General features: G+C 44.0%; 1 protein-coding gene across 1 annotated transcript in view; it reads right to left on the minus strand.

Moving 5' to 3' along the window:
- Positions 1 to 21,544, minus strand: part of gli2a (GLI family zinc finger 2a) — an 82,459-nt gene that overhangs the window by 29,331 nt on the left and 31,584 nt on the right. The window contains exon 3 of the mRNA XM_065962411.1: positions 7,173 to 7,278. Within this exon, the coding sequence (XP_065818483.1) occupies positions 7,173 to 7,278 (106 nt within the window). The remainder of the gene's footprint in view (positions 1 to 7,172; positions 7,279 to 21,544) is intronic.

Below are 21,544 nucleotides of genomic sequence, written 5' to 3' on the forward strand. Positions count from 1 at the left end.
AGATGATCTGACGCTTGGAAGTACACCTGAAAAAGACCTCACGGATTTCATCAGCATGAGTGGACACCAATTAAGCTTGTTATTTTCATGGGAGTATGGTTACTTGAAGACATCAAAGGGAAAAAAAAGAAGAGGACCAGAAAAGGAAGGTGAGAGTTGATGGGAAACTACGAAGGCTGATGATCCCTCCTTTCATCAGAAATGACCAGACTACTGACTCACAGTGATTCTGTAAGGGGGGTAAGGGAAGGGTCTCACAAAATGAGTCTGAGTAACTAGTGACTAACATGTTCGGCCTTCAAGCCCCCTTTCAAAATGGATTTCAGGTTTCAGTTCAACATTTCTACACAAAATGTTCCAATCTTTGGCTGTTTTGCTTCAATAATCATCAGTAATTCATGTTAAAATGAAGTGATTTTAATGTTTTAAACAACTTGATCAGTCACATGGCAGTACATTTGAATGCAAAACTACTATGTCAAATAAACATGGCATAGCTGTCTTTATGAGAGTTTAGTAACAAACATGTAAGCAGCCTCTTGGCCGCTGTGAACACACGAGTGTTATGTGTGGTTTTTTGATTCTTGGCAGTATCCACTGCATGCCGAGTACAAAGCATGTGTGTGTGTGTGTGTGTGTGTGTGTGTATGTGTGTGTGTGTGTGTGTGTGTGTGTTAGAAAAGGGTGTTAAAATTAGGTTATCTGACGATCGCCACATCGGATGAGCCTGCAACATATTTCATGAATGGTATGTATTTAAATATGAAGACCATGAGGATATAAGGGTCTATGTTACACTCAAAGAAAATGAACAGTATACTGTTTGAATTCACACTTGACAAGGAATCTGTGTTAGTGTCTAATCATTTGATTCTGATGAAGTGAGTGTGACTGGTGCAGGTTGTAGTTTCTGGCTGGGTCTGAGACCTCGCCTGCATGCTTGGCAGAACCTCCCCTCCCCGTCCTCCTTCCAGAGTTTCCCTGCTCAGTCTCTCATTCACTGTCTCTTTGCAGACGCCAGCCTGCACCCGACCCGGCCCTGCCCAGCTCAGGCCGAGCCAACCAACCCAGAGCCTCGAACCTCGCTCCGTTTCCAGTAAGGGCCTGCCGACTGTCGGTCTTGTCTGTGGGCCAACTTTCTGCCGTCTTTTCCCCTACAAACGGCCATAAAGAGCTCTCTGTTCTGGGCATGAGGGGAGAAGTGAGAAGAAACAGACGCTCCATACACAAAAACACGCTTCCCTCAGTCTGCCTGTGAGCGGTTGGCAGAGAGCTTGGCAGCGCTAACTCAAATTAGTGCTTGGGTGTTTCACTGATGGGCTACCTGGGTAAGCTGGCACCGGTGCTGAGGACATTTCTTATCAGACATCATCAAAGAAACCCCAGCTATGGATTTAGCTAGAGCATTAAACCATAATGAAATCTAAAGGGTCGTATAAATGGATGAAACACCTGCCCGGTGTAGTGCAGGACCCTGAAAAAACTGCATCTGAATAAGGCTATAATGTTTGTTTTTAGAGAATAAAATCCACCCAGATCCTGAATCCATCTCATCCTGATCCTGTCTCGCCCCTTTAACGCCTCTGTTTCCGAAGGTGGCACAGAGGTGGTGTCACTTTGTCACCCCCAGATGTGGCTCTGTAGTAACCATCTTACAATATACAATTGATGCCAAAATATTGCCCCAAAAAGAAACTAAAAAAAACACACAGTAAGACACAGAAAAGCTCTGCGAAACCAATATACACCAAGTTTCAAACTCAAGTTCTACTGGAGAGAGAAAGGCAGCGTTTGAACATGCATCACTGATTCTAAACTTTGGATTACTATGATGCTAGCTGATACTAATGATCACAAGAAATTGTGTTAATTATTATCTGGAGGTAAGCAGGGGCTGGTGCTGAGGCAATATGCAACCTGAGGGGGGGGGGGGCAAAGAGGTGAACCAGTCCTGGCCTGGCCCCCTAAAGCCCGCCCAGTGTGCCGGGTGTGTCTCTATCCATAAACGATAGCTATTTGTTTCTTGGCCGATAACAAACCAGCGTGTCGACACACATCACTGTAGCTGCAGTAAATCACTCAAACAACTACAGAGCGTCTACGAGTCCTTGATAATAAGGTGAAATTTACTGCCGTAGCCCGTCAGGAGGCTGCAAATAACAGTCGCGTCTGGCAGGTACCATTATTGAAGCCCTGTCGGTCCACCCTCTTTCTGACAAGATGTTACTTGAAGTCTGTGTGTTTTCCTTCACTTCCAGACGCCGAAAGCGAAGCTCTCTCTGAATCAGTGCCTGCCATTTAAAGACGCTTCCATCCCACCTGAACGCTATGGGTGGCTGCCTGGTTGGAAACAGACTCCGTGCATGCCGTTAAAAATCAAAACTTCTTCATTACTATCAAATAAACGTGCAGGGAGTGATGTTTGAGGAGGAACATAGGGGGAAAAGGAAGCCACATGCGAGTCAGTAGATGACATAGTTTGAACGAGGTAATTGCTGTTTGTCTCTGTGTTTTGTATTGTGTGATTACACGCTCTCTCTGTTGTTCCATTGTTAAAACTCTGCTGTGAGAAAAAGTGATTTAGACATGGTACAGCTTGTCTAGCATATGAGTAACCCTATGAGTAAGTGCATACCGGAGTGCAAGTACATCAGATTGATGGTGGGGGCCGATTGCAGAAATGATTGGTATGATTTATAGAAAAAATGTGATCTCCCTATCTCATCTTCACATTTGTGTATAGGCAGTTAAAACTTTGACACATTTTGTTCAGTGTCTGAGCATTTCAGTTAGCTATAAATAGTTATGTCATCTTACGCAGATTTCTAAATATCTTTCTATTCTTGTCTTAGTCATAGGCTGTTTCTGGGAAGTGCCTTTATTCTCCTTTTTTTCCTAAGGTCTCAATCATCAGTGTCAAGTCTTTTTCAGGATAGCATGCACCTATGGACATGCATTCATGGAGCGATGTCAGAGTGGGTTAGGTCCGCTCCCTGAGCTGTTGGGGTTCAGTGCCTTGCTTAATGGTACATCAGCAGTACTTCAGAAGTGATCTTGCACCTCTCGAGATCTTGAACTGTGTTAGCTCAGCGAGGTGCAGATACGCTCTTGCGCGGTGCAACACATAGACGGTGACTGGGTTTGAGAGCAGCGTGCAGCGCCCGCCGCGTCCTATCTGAAAGGCCCTTGAGGTAGAATTCAGAAAGTTTGAATGTTTCTTTCTGCAAATGACGACTTTAAAAATGATCCAACTTCACAGCCAAGATGATGCTCCCTGTGTGCCCTGTTTTCAAGATGAGGTGTAAAAGCCACACCTCAAACTTCATGCTCCCTCTCTGCCTGCCTCTCTGCCCTCCTGTCTGACCATCGAGTCAGAATGTGCTTCTGCGGCATTTTCCCTACTGGCTCGGGGTGGGATGAATTATGATGTGACACACTCCCTTCTGTACTTCTGGGCAGCCAAGGCGATCAAGATAAATCACCACGCTGCCCCACATGGGACACGCTCAGATCCTGCCGCGGTTGTTTTTGGGGCCCTGATCAGGATGCGGAGGATTTGGACACAACTTGATACTGTACTCTCTGAGAAGCAAGGACTGTGTTCAAAGGAGGGGCCCAGTGGAGCTGTGTCAGACGACGGGATAATACACTTAAATGAGACAGGATTATACAGAGGGTAATTATCCATTATTTGGCTCCCTTGCTGTCACATACCATTTAGTCTTTTTTGAGAGAAAGAAAATTACTTTGAGACCGTGTGATAAACCGTGACAATTTGAGGCTATTGATTTGAAACTCTGCACTCTTTTGATGGATGGGTCCCTTGTCTTTTCAGCAGCACATTCCTGGCTTTAACTCAGGGGAGCATCCAAATTCAGACTTCAGCCGTGACGCTGAGCCGCGCTGGAGCCAGCATAAGATAACACCATGTCTGTCAAAACCACTGACGACCAGTCGTCAACCCCCCTCCATTTACCTCCAACCCCTTTCCTTCCATGTTAACCAAACCAAAACAATGAAGGGAAAAAAACAACTCCGACCCAAATGGTCGATGGGTAAACTGTCAACACATTCCTTGCTGTGGGGCTGTGGGCCTTGAACAGGCTGATTGCCTGGTGAGCAGGACCACATCTGTTTGTGTACAGGGGCGGTGTAGGCCACAGCCCTGCCACACAAAAACCTTGGGCATATTTCAACTTTTCAGTGCTGCAATTTGCCCCCTGACTGCTTCCCAAAAAGCATAAATACAGGCTGTGGAATGAGCGGGGGATCTGTTTTTCTCATCCGTTGCGTTGTCGTTGAGGTTCTGGGAACGGAAGGCTGGATTTCAGATGCTAATTACCCGGTCAAACATGCTGGCACAAGCGGCCGGCTTTGCTGGGTTGTGGGTTTGAGAAGAAGAAGAACATGCCCGACTCCACAACATGCAGCAAAACCCAAGTTCTACTGTAATCCCACAAAAGGCTCGACCTAATACCAGAGACAGTTCGCATTCCTGAGAGAAGAAGCATGTCATATCTTAAGTTCTTGAAAGGCAGAGAGACCACAGTGGGAAGATTACTACTTTACTGAAACACAAAGATAGCATGTGCTAGGATGCTTCATGTAGTGACAGTGCAGTGTTTAGATCTGAGTCATATATGCCAGAAGACTACTCTTTCCAACCATGTATATGTGTGTGTGTGTGTGTGTGTGTGTGTGTGTGTGTGTGTGTGTGTGTGTGTGTGTGTCCCAGCTTCTGAAAAGATGAGGATTGCAAGGTCTTTAGAAAATCAACCAGTTGTTCACCTTCTTTTGTCCTCAATCAGAATGGGTCTGAGAGGTTAAAAGAGAAATACCAGCCGCTTCAAGCTTCACATACATAAACACTCCTCCCTTGAGACGTGCAATGGAAATGCTAGTCTCCATTTAGGTTAATGCAATTTGGTGTCAAACTAATAACCTCCTTGTAAGACAGCTGATCCTAAAAACAAGGTATAAAAAGCCTTTTTTTAAGCTTATGAGAGTCTTGCACAAGTCAATGCATTAATGATGTCACAATAATCAGTGAGGGTGAAGACGTCTCTAAAGAACACCAGAGACAGGTGTGTCTGGTGAGACCGGTAATAAAGGTTGCACAAAGCACTTGGGTTGCATGGGCCAACCGGATTACTGAAAACTCCTTGAAAAGCTGAGTACTGCACGATCTGCATTACGATAACATTATGATCTGCCGCTCGCATTCTGTCGCAAACAAAAAGTGATGGAGGGCTCTCCGTCTGTATGAAGTGAGCACGATCCTTCAGAGCAGCAACCAGCGGCTGCCACGGAGCGCCCTGCGACGACACCCTGCTCCACTTCAGCGGGACGACTGACGCTCGGTAATTACGCGAGTGTGTCGCATGCAGGGGGAAGAGACGGCTACATCGAGGTGTTGATGAATTAGTGCGAGCACTCCGTCAGAGTCGCGTCACATTAATCAAAAACAAACCAGCTGCACGGCCGCACTTTTTCTCTCGCCTCTTTGTGGTTGATAAATAGCTCTGCCTACACTATGTATCACCTGATCTCGCTGAATTTAAATGTAACAGCAGAGTTCTCACAAAACCTCTATTGATCTTCCTCCTGGGTTCCCTTCCTGGAGCTGAATATTCTAGATAAGAGAAGAAGGCCTTGGCGACGTTAGAAGGGCCCGAATTTTATACTAATACCTCAGTATGAAAATACACAAGTTTCTTTGTAGGTCAGGTTAGGATACAAGTTTAAACATAGAGCTTGAACTTTCAACCCAGTTATCCAGACCAATAAACAGTAACAATAATGAGACTGGCATGGAAACTACACATGTAAATGTCCACTTTCAGAGGTTCACTTTCCACATTTAACGCCTACAGTTACTGCTGTTCACTCAAAGTGAAGCTTCGTTGTATTTCCTCCACCGTCGTCTTCCTGGTGTCTCTCTGCAGAGATGATTTACTGCATGCAGACTTTCCTGGCAGAGCTCCTCATTTCATCGTTAGCAGAGGAGATGGGATTGGAAATGTTAACAGTCTGTTGTATCGCCCTCATGTGAGCTTGTCTCTTCAGACTTCAGGCTTCGGTGTATTTGAAGTTGGCTCAGTTACTGAAGAGCTTTGAAGCTCTAGTGCTGATAGTGAAGATACAAAGCAATAGAAAAAAGCTGAGCTTTTGCAAGACATTTTGGGTCTCCTTTAAAAAAAACTGCAATCAGCTTTTAGTTTAAAAGACTATTTTGCATCACATTTTAACTACTGCATCAAAGAACGAACAGGAAGTGACGACTCTTTTTGTTTTTTTTGGGATGTAAGGTTTTATGAAAACAGCAATCACATAGAAAGTTTGTTATCACTGTGTTCAGTTCATATATTGATTATTGCAGGATTTAGTGTATGAATGAATGAAAAGAAGTTTGAAACTGTACTGACTGCTATGAAAAACCTATTTAGTGATTCTTTAAGAAAAGTATTTCTGTAATAATAATCACACTTACATGTGTCCCTAGCCTGTCTACAAACCGTTACATAGCCGTGCATCCACACATCACCCTCACTGCTCTGTGTTTTAAAAACTATGAACTATAAAGTGCTTCTCAACTGGTCTAGCCTAAGGACCCACCACCAACTCCTTCATGAAAATCGTGACCCAAATTTCTGATATTTTTCAGATTGATTGAATGAAAAATAGTGCAGTTTGGACCTCAGATGGTTCGAAACATGCAACAGAACAAGGAGAAGGAATCAAACCAAAATGTTCTTAGTGCGCCTCAGACACTTTTTGTTTTCCAGTCCCACTGGAAACAGCTCTCTGACCCACTTTTGGGTCCTGACCCACCAGTTGAAAACCACTGAACTATAAAGTGCTTGTTGGCAGCATGTGAACTTTCGGTGTGAGGTCTGTTCTCTACTTAAAAGCTTCAGGAGGCCGTATGAGCTGCTGTTACTCTATTCAAATCAATTAACAAAAGACGAGTTTGCGCTGCAGAAAGTATGACATCACTGCATAAAAAGTCTTCTCTCAGCACCCCCAACTCGACTTCCAGCGTCCCTGCGATTTCCCCCGTAAAGTACAACATTTGATGTGTGCATTTGAAACTATATTTTCCCTCCATGTCGTTAGAGAAGTAAGCGTTTGAGTGAAACCTTGATCCCAAAGCACAGTGAGAGAGTACTTACCCATGCATGGTGTGGAGTGGGTGTGGCTCATAATGGTACCGCCCCTCGTGGTGCCTCATGTCGATTGGGATGGGTGTGTGAAAGGTGGGGAAGAGGTGGTGGCCGCCTGTGAGGGCACAGAAGAGAGAAACGTTTGGTGAGCAATAGAGACATGACAGACAGTGATATAAATGCATTTAATGGTGATTTAAAAAAAAAAAAGGAGTCATGAAAAAAAACAGAAGAAGACACGAGGCTGTAAGATCCTGACTAACGCCGGCAACGCAGCATGAGACGCAACTGTACTCTTTTACAGTTCCCGTAACCCACCAGTGATGGAGAGCGTTTACACTGTTGTGGCTTTTGCCTGGAGAGCTGAATGTTTCATTAATGGTGCTCTCTATCCCCTCAGACCAAACAAAGCAGGGTTTACACAACAATGAGTGTGTTTTTATGTGTCAGACAAAGGATGCACAAATCCAACATTTCCTGCCATTAAACGGTCTGCAGGCTTCAGGGAAGTCTCGTGAAAACAACACAGCAGATCTGCATTAATTGCTGTCATTACAGACTCTGAGTAAGACACATCTTGACGTCTTGACTGAAGGAGAAAGACCTACCAATATACTTCCCAGTTAAATGTGTTCAAACTGCACATGTCCGACGCAGGAAATAAATAAAAAACAGAAACTGGACAGCATATTAAGCGCACGTGCTGTGAGGGGAACAGAGACAGAGAGCATAGATCAGGATTCTTCGGCTGTCCGGTCCAGAAAACCTGGTATGACCTGAGAGCAGAGACCAGCGAGGTTAACAGTCAGAGCTCAGTGAGAACCCTTTGTTAGCTCTATCTCAGAGGAGCACAGGGACTGGCGGACTATTATTTTAATTTAATGAGATGTGATTACTGTAAAGTGGCTGTAAATGAAATCCAATGTAAACTAGAGGACAGGACCCAGAAATGATGCCGGAGGAGGACATGGATGAGGAAATATTGAAGGGCGGGGTCACTGACCAAGAAGTTGGATTTGTGAAGCTGAGCGTCCCATGTTATTTTCATGTTCACATTTCATGCTGTCAGTCTGTAAAACATATAGCACAGCTATGCATGACTTGCAGCTCAAAGAACTCCTTGTTTCTGGCTGAAATTTTGCAGTTCAAATAGCCCAGTGTTTTGTCTTTACCACAGCAATAACAACATGTGTTTTTATTTTGAATATAGTTTGCAGTTGTTGAACTGTGTCTCGTTTGAGATGAGCCTCAGGGGTCCTGACGCGCTCCAGCCAGCGCTGCGAAAACAAGAAGTAACAGGACTGTGTGCCTGCAGGCTGTGTCAGAACGCCGCATGTTGTTTTTACGGGATGCCTAATACAAAGAGAGACATTACTGCTCCTTAACCCTGATTGAGCCTTTTGTTATTGTGATTGAGGTAATCATGGTGACGTTGTACCGTCTTGTTCTTTGTTAATTCCGCTGGGATTATCCTGACTTTGGAGAGAAGTTCCCCTGAAGGCAGCTCTGACCTGTGAAACATTCGACTCCTGCAGGAGAAGCGTAATTCAATAATGACTTTTTTATCCCCTTTAATCTGCTTCAGCTTTAGATTACTGATGCATTCCTGTGAAGACATTTGAGTGAAGCAGTCTTGCCTCATTCTTATCGCTGTTTTTTTTGGGGACAAAAAACATGAATATGGTGCAAAAATAAAACAAATCTTCTTTGTGAAGAACCCGCGTTTTTTTTTTTTCTTTCTAATTAAATAATTACGAGTTTTTCAAAGGCAAAACAACACCTCGTGGTAGAACTTGTACGCAAATTAAAAGTATTCCCCAAAGTCTCCAGTCTCTAAACACTTGAGGATAATGTATGCAGGAATTTTTACAACAGAAATTATAGACACTTGTGAAATAAGTAAACAATCATCGTTTCTAAGAGCTCACATAAAGTAAGCCTCCAGCCTGTGGGTGTGCATAGGTCAAAGTGAGATGTGAAATCCTGCTGTCTGTCGTCTCCTCTCGTCTTTGAGCTCAGAGGGTCGAGCTTTCTGTGTTTCTATCAAGATCTACGCAGCTGGATCTCAGCCAGTGACCCTCCCTCGCTTTTGTGTGCGAGACAGGCGGCCAATTCCGAGTCAACTTGTGCGCCACAAAGCCAAAAGAGGCGACCAGTAAATGAGTGAGAGGGAGTGAGAGCTGGGAAAAGGAGTTTGAGCTTTGTTTCACAAGTGGAGCCAGAAGTTGGGGCTTTGTCTGAGAGGTGCCCCCTGCTTGTGCTGCCTGGCACATCTCAGGAGGAGAGGGAGGGCACGGGACGAGGAGACGAGACGACCACAAAGACCGCAGGGTTGCCCCTCTAACGCCAACACACTGGCTTCTTTTAGACTTATTGGACAGTTGATCTATTAAACTGTCAAACTGCAGGACTCTTTTCTTCTGTTAAGTTACTTAGCAGCTTCTGAAGTAAACAACAAATAAAATGTTTGTTTACAATACCGATAGTAAAGTAAAAAGTTGGTTTAGTCTCCTGACTAGCTACAATGTTTAAAGATTTTCATCTTCACAGAGCAAACGTTCACATGTAATTACACTGGTCAGTTTTTGGTTGGATTTACTGTTCATCTGTATTCTTCAGTCCATTAGAGAACATGCATACATGAAAAACAACGTGTTGTGTGCACCTAAAAAAAAAAAGCTGCAGAAGACTTTTACTGACTGGTGTTAAGGGTTTGAGCATCAGATGGAAGTTAAATATCAAGTATCTGCAGCTCAAACAGTTCCTATGTTGAAGCCCTTTGTGTGTTTTCAAAGCAGTGTCAGGACTATGAGGTCGATTAAGCATTAGGTAATACACAACATCTGGTGGGACACTCAAAAGTCAGCTTGCTGAGAAACAGCTGACATGAGTTTTGGAAATGCAACACTTAATAAAACATCGTCCAAGTTGGGAAAAAATATGCAACATACTGAAGTCTGGAGTGAAGTCAAACCTCCCTCTGGGTTTGTTGTTCTCAACACTGTGTTTACAGTCCCCAGACAGAGGACTCGAATCTGATAAACAGCTCGTTCATGAATGTTTTGTCTATTTGTGTGTGGGCCCCTCCCTCGACAACTCTTAGCCCCTCCCTCTCCACTGTGGGGAAGAGAGACGGCTCCGCCCACTCAGGGACGATGTTTGTAGAGGTAAACGGGTTGAGTGTTGTCGCAAGAGTACAACTAAAGTAGAAACAATAGACAGACAAACGGAAGAAGATTTTCATTGGTCTTTAAAAAAAAAAAAAAAAGGTAAAAAGATCAACCAATCACCTGTGGGCTAGAAAGTCTTACAAACTGCTGCACTCGACTCACATGAAGGGAGGAGGATCGCTCTGGGACACGACCAGAGATAAGTTTGTTTTGGTCTGAGAAACGGTTGCTCAGACCTTCATCTACTTGGCATGTACTCTCAAAGTAAACATTATATTTTAAGTACTACCATTCATGATTTGAGCATTATTAAGTTATCACGTACACACTGTTGTATTGTTACTAGATTGTTTATGTTCCTTAAAAAGAAATCAAGTCTTTAGAGACGTCCACATTGACCTTGTACCACTCAGGAATCAGAAGTTTAGTCCAGTATTTCTTTTATGTATTTGCACTGCTGTTTATCCAGGACCAACACCCCCCCCCCCCCCTTCTATAAAGACAGCATCCAGGAATGATGCCATAAGTATCTTAAATGTCATATATGATGAGGCATTGTGCTTCTCTGACTGAGCTCCTGTGTTTGAACACTTGGTGGTGAGAACCAGCTGATTTATCTCATATACACATAAGATTTTAAGACACTACATTTTTCCCCCAGAAGATCACTAGCTTAGAGAGGAAATCCTGTAAACTATTAATGAAGGCTCTTTCAGTTCGGCTACATTTTATCGAAGGCATCTTGTTAATCATGGCAGCGGCTCAAGCTGCAGTTATGTGCCCTGTGCACTGAGGGGCTTTTGTATCGGGAGTAATCTTATATCATAAACCAATCCAGCCCCCAGGAACCTTTTACTGGTGGTCGTTCTCAGGCGCCGTATCTGCTCTGATCTCTCATAACGTGTTTGTTTTAAAGCTGAACATATCTTCGCCCCCAGCCCCCATAATGAGGCTCCAGACGTGCCAAACATCCTGCCAAGCAGCAGGGTAAGAGCGCCACATCTTCTCCTTTTTAGTTCGCATCTTAAGGCTTTGGTTTGATCTTTCCCTAAAGACAATGCCAGGTGTTCGATGTTAACAAAGGCCCCGACGAGTCTCATGAATCAGACAAAGAAGAAGAAAAAAGCTCTCTCTCTCTCTCTCATTATGTCCAAATGAAGCCCCGGATCAGGACCGTGCTGCAGCCCAGAGTGGAGAGGGCTCATGTCTACTAGGAAGTACTCAACGATAATAATAATGCCCTGAGAGGCCGGGCCGGGCCAGGCCAGGAATAATTTTGTGGAAAAAAGCCTTTGTCGTGCTTTGAGAGAAAAGGGCAGACAGAGAGGAGAGGAGGGGAGCACAAGAGAGAGAGAAAGAGAGAGAGAGAGACAGAGAGAGAGAGGAAAGTGAAGAGCAGAGGAGCAGGAGAGGTGGGGGTGCTCAATTCAGACAGGAAATTCCAGCAGAAAAAGTTGGCCTGCGTCCTAACTACACAGCGCCGTGCCAACAGCTATACACAAACGCTCATATGCATGCAAACACACACACGCACGCACACACACACACACACACAAACTCACAATTACACACACGGACAGTGATTTGTTCTGCAGTTCACTTTCAGTAAGCAACCATCAAGAGTGACTGAGATAAACACGAACGTGCTCCTTTGAGGTTGAACAGACTTGTCTTTCTTAAACATGCGCGCGCACACACACACACACACACACACACACACACACACACACACACACACACAGAACACACCACACCAAGTGCTGTGCCCAAGGTTAATAAAAAGTGTGTGTTTAGCCTAATCCGGGAATCCTGCACTACACACACAACACGAAACCTGCAGGTTTAGTTTGCAAGACGTTGCTTCCTCTAGGGCAGTGCATGGGCGAGTGATGGCGACAGAGGGATTAGAGGCTTACAGGAGAGCACGGAACCACTGCCATCTATGAAAGGAAGTCTTAACAGAGTGGCTCTTTGCTTTTAACAGCCCCGAGGGACGGTAAAATGATACCTTTTTTATTGATAGGGGGATTTAGGGCAGAAGGTAAGTGGATTAGTCCAGTGGTCTTCGTAATGACACGAGATGGTTTGAGCGGAAATTCATTAGTCCCTGTGAACTCGTGCAAAGTCTGTGTATGTTATGATGTGCACATCAAACAGTCACTCACCGCCTGGGATCACAGTTGTTTTCCAGAAGTTTAGACTCGGCACTGTAAAGAGGCCTGGGTGTTCGCGGCTTGTAACTTTTTTTTATAGCACATTTTGAAATCAGATGTTTATATTTCAAATATAACAAAGTCTATTGGTCAGTCGTTGAGTGTTGGGATAAGCGACAGACTCCTCGTCCACCTGTTTTCTTTTTTTTCTGAGCGACAGCGTCTTTTTTCAAATGTTTTAAATGAGGAGAGAACTTTTCAGAAAGGCGCTGTTGACGTCACCAGTGCTCGATATTCACGGTATTTTTGTCTCCTTCAGATCGTGCCCTGCACCCACACCCTCCTTGCTTCCTGTCCAGACAAAGTAGGAGGACAAGCATCCTCCGTTTGATGCTCATAGTGAAGGGAAAAACCATCTCAAGTGTAAAACAGGCAATAAAAAAGACACAGGGGAGTGTTGGTCATTCAGCGGTTGCTTTTAGGGGACTGTTGTCATAGAGACAACACACAAGTGCAGCGCTCCAGAACGCACAGTCAGCGCTTTTCTTAGCGGAAAAAAACGATAGGTGGACCAAAAAAAAAATCCCTCAAGTCAGGTCATTTCTTGGTTTTTAAATTACCAAAAAACTGCAAGTAAGCACCTGCACTCCGTCTAAATTGCACAAATACTTTGGCAAATGTATTTGTGCAATTAAGATAGTGTCACTTCCTCTGTGTCACTTCCTCTGCTCTCTATCCGTTTATAAAAGACATAGACCTAACAAATGCATCTTTATGAGACGCCAAAAGGACTTGAGAAACGTCAGTATTTACCATTGTAGTATATACCATTGGTACTGAAAAGTATAAAAAAGTACCAAACATAAAAATTGAAATGATTTTCCGCTCTTTCTGCTGTGAAGTCTGCGTCTGTTGTTCTGTGTTTTTTTGATGAGCTTGGTGCATACGAGCAACTTTGAGATCACAATCAGGGCATGTGTGTTGCCATGGGGGCTTCTTTCCCCGTGTTTATATCTCGATGCCACGACACCCACATCCCTCAGACCCAGCTGGCCTTTCTCATTTACAATCAGTCTCTGTCAGATCTGCACCCATGCCTCAGTCAATCAGAGTGTGTGACCCCGCGAACCCACCACCAGTGTGATCCATCACCTGGGCTAAGAGGTGTTCAACCAAGTCTCTTAATTGTTCTAAAGACTGACTGATACTGGGCCCTTATCTCACCTGGGCTGCCATCAGCTGGTGGTACTTACATCCATTCAGTGGGAAACAGGTACCAAGGGAAAACATGGGTCAAGAGGAGACTCTCGCTTTAGTCCGATGTTTTAACCTCTAAAACCTAAATGTGTTATAAATGTGTCTTTTTGAAATGATCTGTTTCCTAAAGCTCACCACCAGAGTTCAATCAAGATCTGTGGATAACTAAAATAAACTCAAAGTTTATCTTGAAAGTGGAGGTATAATCACCATAGTCCAGCAGCTGCACCTGGGGAGAACTGTCTAACAAGCACCATGCATCACGGGGAGTTGTTGGGCGTTTAGCCAGGCTGGGTGTATCCTTCATGTTTGGGGCGTGTGATGTCAATGCACAGGTAGCATTGGCTGAGCGGGCCTCTCCTTGTGGCACTCCTCCGTGAAGACTGATGAGGTGTCAGGATAATCAGCTTCCCGTGCAGACTTCTGATTTATAGCCGGGTCCCTTTAGAGCGCAGGTGTAGTCCTGATCGAGTAATTAACGCAGGGGGATTGTTATTGTAGCATGGTAGGAACGGCTTGATGGGCAACTCGGGAGGATGCAGGGAAAACAAGATGAAGCACTGAGCCCAGATAGGGAGAGTTGAGTGCTAAGATACTTGGAATATTAAGCTGTTACTCTTACATTTTCTACTACAACAGTATATCAAAGTATGTGTAACTTTATCAGATAGCATTTTCTCTGCAGTGTAAACAGCCAATCAAGCCCGGTCGCTTCAAACAGCGGGAACCGAGTGTTTCTTGAGGCCTTTAACCTCTTAGCCACAGCTGACGGAGAAGCTGCCAGTTCACACAAAGAGCGTCCTCAGCGCCCTATGACGGCATCCTCAGCGCAAGCTCTGCATCCCCCCCACCCCCCACCCCTCCCCAGATTGTAAACAGGGCTTTTTTTTTTCCTTTAAAAGAAAAGAAGGGAAGGCCAGAGGAAATACCCAAAAGAGCTCACAATGTGTGGGAGAACGAGGCAGCACACATCAATCTAAAAGCCGTCTCAGCTGGGGGTCACCCTGAGGTGAGGCGCCCCCCGGGGAGACCACTCTCCGGGCCTGAGCGGGAGGCTGTGGAGTATCTGCCGGCCCGACCTGGACTCCATCAAACTGCCATGATGAGTCTGTTCGATGTGTCTGAGGTCTTAAAGAATGATACGCTTTTTCCCTTTTGAACAGTGAAGATTTGGAGAGACGTGGATTGACGCAGGCTTAAAAAGGCTGGAGATAAAGTCTTCTTGAGGGACATTTATACTAAGTCACGTTTAAAATAATTGATGTCCGCTTAAAATGTTTACAACCATCTGCAGGGAGGTTTCATTAAATAAACAACTGGTGTCCATTAGTTTAACAGTGACGTTTAGAGGAGCAAAGTTTTCAACTGCTCAAAAAAATGTGGCCCATTGCAGACTTAAAAGAACTCCAGATTTTTAGAACCGATCACTGTCAAACATGAGAGAAAACGTTGATGTTGTAGGAGGCCAACACCGAAAGAAGACAAGAAACCAACATCAGAACAGGCAATCTGCTAAATTGTTATTTCAAACATCGTTATTGCCCTGATTTTCATCTCTAAAAAATAATAAACCTGTTCATTAACTGTAGGACACAATGGAAATCCTGCTATGCTCCCTTCTTCTGGGTTTGGATTTCAAAACTAACCAGGCGTTAGTAATTGAACAGTCTGGTTCTGGAGTCTTAAATCTATAGATCCATCCACTGTACGCTCTCAGATGAGGTTGACTTACATTCAGCAGAGTAGAATCAAAGGTCGACTCTCACTGAATGAGCGTAAACATCCTCCGAGTGTTACTGCAGCTGAGAGTTGATACTTTTCAAGCTGTGGATCCACTTTGAAGAACCTCAGCTGACTGTTGGTGGCGTACATAACACAGGGCAGAGCATCTTAAGTGCAGACCCCTGCGCTCTCAGGTCATCTATCCTGATAAGATAAAACGTTAAGACCGCGCTGTTTATATATACGCACACACAGACACAGACTCACGCTCACACACACAGCAAGGTCTCATGAAGCCCCTTCTTGTCTGGCCTCTTTCTTCAGGGCAGGATTCAGCATGGAAACCGTCTCACTCTGGGAATTTGTTTTAAAGCGCTAACAAGAAACAGCTGTGAAGCAGGTCAGAAGGGGCTCCGACCAACCGGATTGGCTCTCAGGTGACTCTGTGTGTTAAAAGCATACAGAGCGGAGAGCGACCGACTCAGCTGATGTTTCTGCTGTCGTGAGCAGTAAACTGTGGCATGGCTGTAGAGTTGTTTTCCATCTGTTGTTGTTGTTTCAGCCAGTTTTCTTTAAAGTCAAACTGATGTCAGAGCCCCCTGACAAGAACAACTGCTAACCTGCGACAGACGGGAACCCCGCGCTCACAGAAACAGGGAGGACTGATTTATGAACTAAATGCATTGAGCCACTTTAACGGCTCAATCTTTGCTTCTTCTTCTTCTTCTTTTTATGCTTTTATTTAGAGATAGGACAGTGGATGAAGTTGGAAATTGGGAGAGAACGAGCGAGAGAGAGAGAGAGATGGGGGGAAACATGCAGGAAAGGAGCCGGATTTGAACCCGGGGCCGCCTGATGACTTCAACCTCCATACATGGGGCTTGCATACTAACCACTAGGCTACCGGCGCCCCAATCTTTGCTTCTTCTGAACTTGTTTCAAACCCTCCCTAGACTGACTCACCGTTTGGAACCATTTAGAAACATTTCTCTATCCCTTTGAACCTTGGTCTCGCTCTGAAGGATCTTAACTTTTTCACACCAAATCAATAACAGGAGAAAGTCTCATGCTTTGGAACATAAAGCCCAGTAGTCTGAAAGGGGAACAAACTCCTCCACCAGCAAACTTGAAGTTCCAGTTAAAGCCAATTTAGGGTGGCAGTAAGTTCACTATGCAATCATACACAATGTGAGATTTTAACCCTGAAGAGTTTATTGTAAAGCCATGATGTGTTTCCAAAGTGATGCTGAGCAAACTGGTCATTTCACCCACATTCGAAAGGACGAAAAAGGGGCGTCAGTGGCCTAGTAGTGGATAGTTCTCATGCCCCGTGGACAGAGGCTACAGTCCTCAACTCGAGGCAGCCCGGCTTTGAGTCTGACCTGTGGTACTTTCGCTTTATGTCATTCCCCACTCTCTCTCTCTCTCACTCTCTGATTTCCGTCTCTTTCCTCTGTAATAAAGGCATACAAAAAAACAAAAAACATCTAAAGAGGGTGAAAATAGTTGTAAACTACCTTGCCCACTGGTTGTGATGCCAAAGAGGGGTTGTGACAAAGTCAAAAAATGTCAACACTCCTCTTACATATCCAACTAACTTTTGTATGTGGATGCATTTAATAACATCATGAAACATCAGGGCCACAAACTGCCAGGTTAAAAAAAGAACAAATTTACTTATCGCACAAAATGGAAACAGAAAATTCCATTTTACCCTTTCACTTCATCATTGCTGAATATCATTAATCCAAGGGTTCTTTTCTTTGCCAGGGAGATCTGTCTTTCCTCCCTGTAGCTATGGCGGCGCTGTGAAAGCAGCCTGGAGGGCAGCAGCTGATAGGTTTACTTGGCCTTAATGCAAGTATGGAAGTCAAATAAACATGGGGCCCTATGAGTAACACATGTCGCTTTCATCAGTCCCTCACTGGCAATAGAGTCAGATAGTTTATAAAGCAAAGGGATTTGTGACATTTAAAGAGAAAAGCAGCTTGCTCTGTGTTAGTCTACATGTCTGTCTTCATTAGATATGCGGGCAAACCTGAAGTCCATCAGGCTGTGTGTTGGAAAACTGAAGTCCGACAGGAAACGTCAAACACAGAAAATCCTGCAGGGTAAATGACACCCGAGCTTGTGCACAGATCAGAAAAGTTATTCCTGCAGAGCTGCACTTACACAGTTGCACTCCTTCACATCTTCCGTTATGTATGCTCAGGTGTGTGTGTCTGTGTGTGTGTGTGTATTGTGAATGTGGTTCCTGATAGTTGACGGCAGGGCAGCTGAAGCCCCTGAAGGTTCCAGAGACGAGCGCAAGTGGCCAGGACATTACTCAGCAACAACAAACAACAGCCCTCAAGATAAGGAATCATTTGTCATTGGCGCTGCACTGACAAACAGCATGTATTGTGTGATATAATTAGCAGACACACCGTTTCCCTTGTGTGTGACACAGAGAGAGTTGAGTCACCCCGGGGTACGTCTTGAGGGGGATTCTCCTTTATCTGACAAACCCATCACGGATCTGGTCAGGGAGGACTCCCCCGTCATGAGGAAGTTACTGCGCAGTTTTGTGATGTAACTTTTAGTCCGTGAGTTTTGCTTCGAGAACAATAATGAAGAAAAACTGAATTATACAATTAAGTCGAGAAAGAAATAAATTTAAATGTGATCAGATCAAAGGATGTCAGTGTTTGATTTAAATGTAGAATATGCTGAATAGTTTTACTTGTATGGTATATTGGTGTCAATTTTTTCAACTTCCTGAACTTGTTAAAGTAATTAAAAAAAACAGTACTAATGTATTCATCACAGCTTTTTAAATGGAAAAATGTCCTCTTTGACAGGAGAAACCCCTTAGGTGGTGAAAAAAGACAAAAACTTCTACACATAGTAAATCACAAGTTTTACATCTTCCTTCACAGCCAGAACAAGCCAACGGAAACTGATCTTTACATCAATCCTGAGGACTCATTGAATCACAGCGCTCTTTTCCGCTGCATCTGGATCTCAACCCTTAAACTGTTTCAGGTAATATGCCAAAACATCCACATGTCAAAATGAAAGAATTCAATTCCACACAAAAGGTATATGATCCTAAAGCTAAAGGCTACTTCAGGTGATCAAGGCAAATGAAAAATGGAAAGGAAATAGTGATGACAATTAAAAGCAGGGTTTTTCATTTCCTCCAGATCCACTTTATAAGATTTTGGTTTATTTAGGTCCTGACAGAAATGAATAACTCATGTGCTCTGAAAAAGGAACAAAGAAAATCTGTCATCTGTAGCAGTTGTAAGCCTGTAAAAACTTCAAATGTCTGCCACGAGGTACCAATCTGATGAACCAATCATGTCTCCCTGTCTCCCTGCTCACTCTATACCTCTTGGGTGCTTTAGCTCACACTCAAAGCGCGTCATCGATGACAGAGTTTATACTGTGAGTTTACTTACCGCTGAATGAGACATGAGACCACGTAGTTTCTGCACAATGCAAGAGATGAGCTGAGGTCTGCTTTTATGCAGGCATAAGCCTGCTGGGACTGATTGCACCATTATTTGTGAATCTCATACATTGTTAATCCAAGCCATCCTGCCATAGCCCTCGTAAGTGTGATCTGTCATTGAGCCCATTTCTACACTGACTTACTGCCAGAGCTTCCATCGACACACAAAATGAAACCTTTCGGGCAACAAATTGAATACACCGACAGTTACATATGTTTAACTCAAGAGTTCTAAAGTGACGATAACAGCGGGATTTCTTCAGACCTTGACATCTTGGAAGTCTAAAATAAGACGCGCTGAAATGGGAGAGACTTTCGCATGCTATCTCAGCTTTAGTCGGTGCAACGGAGCACTCGCATGGTGAAGCAATTACAGCGTGGACTGAAGCCAAACTCCAGGCTCCAGAGCAAATCCAGAGTAAAGTCTTGCGCTCTTATCTTAACTGGGTTCAAAAAGAAAAACAAAAAAACCTTGGTGAATTAAGTCGACGGTCTGTTTCCAATTTTGAATTCCACTTATTAAAGCTACAAAATGCTGTTGTTTTAAATGTCTTTAAGAAACCCCCAAGGGGAATGATTTCTCGGCTTTTATGCAATCAACAAACAAATGACTACATGTTGATTTATGATACAATTCTTTCCCTTTTTTAATTTGGTATTCCTTCAGTAGAAACAAACAAAACCATCTGGCTCTTTAGGTTAGAGATTGTCCCCTCTTTAGAGTTTCAGCACTGCGGTTTTTGTTTATCTAAGGCCTTGATTAGAAAGCATTTTTCCCCCTTCCCTCTGCCTCAAAGCCCCAATCTGAAAGCACATCACATCTTAAAAACAGTCTCTAACTGGCTCTTGATAATGATCCACATGTGGTACAGTTGTGATCTGCGTCGAGCCACTCTTGTTCTTTCTGTGGGGAAAGGGTGCCACATGCTGCCACTGTATTATTCCTAACCCCCCCTTCAGATGAACCACATTAAACAGTGTGTGAAGTCACTCTGTGCTGCGGTGCAGGAGAGAGCGCTGATGAATCATGACTCCAGCAAAGGCCATTAAAACAGCGTTTTTGGCAGCTTCATCTACTCAGACATGGATTTTCTTTAACCTTTGAACTCTACAACATGACTTTTTCCAATTTTCTTTATTGTGATGTCATATCTTGGAGCATCAAGTGGTCAGTATTGCTACAATCTGTAAAACCTCATCGTAAAGTTACACAAGCGAACGAACCACAACAATGCTAAAAGTATGAAAACTGATTAAAAAAAACGGTACTTAAACCATTACACATTTGTTTAAAGATTATGACATAAATACACTGACATTTTGACCCAAAAATAGCACATGTTGTAACAAAAGCTTTATAATCGATTTATAGAGATAGTTCAGTGTGTGCAGAAACCAAGAAGTTTCTCTCTGGGTAAAATAGAGTATCGTATCAACAATAATATAATGTGATAACCCAATGAGAGAAGATCTAGTTTCCAGTTTCAAAAACTAGGAAGATTGCTAGATGGGGTAGTTTTCAAAGAATGAGAAAGCTCATTCCCCCCTGTGCACCGACTTCTTTCAAACCAACTCTCTAAACCCGCCAACAGTTCATGAGATCGTCTCATCCTCCAAGAGTGGAGGAGCAAAGTGCAGTCCGTGTTACCGTGAAACCAGTCAGCTGTGTATGATGTGTATGTTAAATAATATGGTTTTATGTCCAATGTAAGCCCACACACAAATGTAGAGATGCACCACTGTCCCATTTCCTGGCCTAAATACCAGTTAACACTTGAGAAAAGCTGTGAAACTTTCACATTCCCCCATGAGTTAGTGATAGTATTTCTTCTTGTGCGGCGGTAAGTGTCATAGTGGGCGAAAAGAAACATTTAGTTACGCATGTTCACCTTTCGCTCGATACCCGATGGGGGATATACTCATGGGCAACAATCCTTACAATATAAGTAAATGTTAAAGAGTAAAAGTAAAAGACAAGGGACATTATGAGTTCCAGCATGTGCGTCGTTTAAGTTTTAGGTCTAGCATGAAGCGGAGGCCAAGCAGAAGGGGTGAGCGTTACTTCTGTACAAAGGCTCTATTTAAAGCCAACCACTCCGCTACACAGGGCTATAGAAACAGAGCGTTGTTTCTATAGTGATAGGCCAGCCCAGGCCATCTGATCTCCCCCCCCCCTTAGACCGCCACTTGTCAGCTCCTATTAGGGCCGGCGGTTGCCTCTGCTTACATGTGGCTCCCATCACCCCAGACCATGAGGTAGCAATCCTGTTTGGTTGCGGCAGTGCTCTGCCTCCAGGGACGCTCGGTTCACTCAGTTCTGGGATCACCTCAGGTTATATGTGCCGTGTTATGACAGCCTAATGGTGCTAGTAACCGTGTGGCAGTAGGGTGTGGGAAGGGCGAAGGAGGGCGAGAGAAAGTTGGAGTGGAGGAGAAAGACAGACGAGTACAGATGTCTGTCTGTAGTGGTGGAGGACAGAGCAGAGGGAGGATGATGTGGAAGAGGCTGCTTTTAAAAAAAAAAACAATCAAATGTTAGTAAAAAAAAATGCGCATGATGTTCGGTTAGAGGGTTTCTAGACT

This window comes from Labrus bergylta, chromosome 13, assembly GCF_963930695.1.
Source record: "Labrus bergylta chromosome 13, fLabBer1.1, whole genome shotgun sequence".
NCBI classification, from domain to species: Eukaryota; Metazoa; Chordata; class Actinopteri; order Labriformes; family Labridae; genus Labrus; species Labrus bergylta.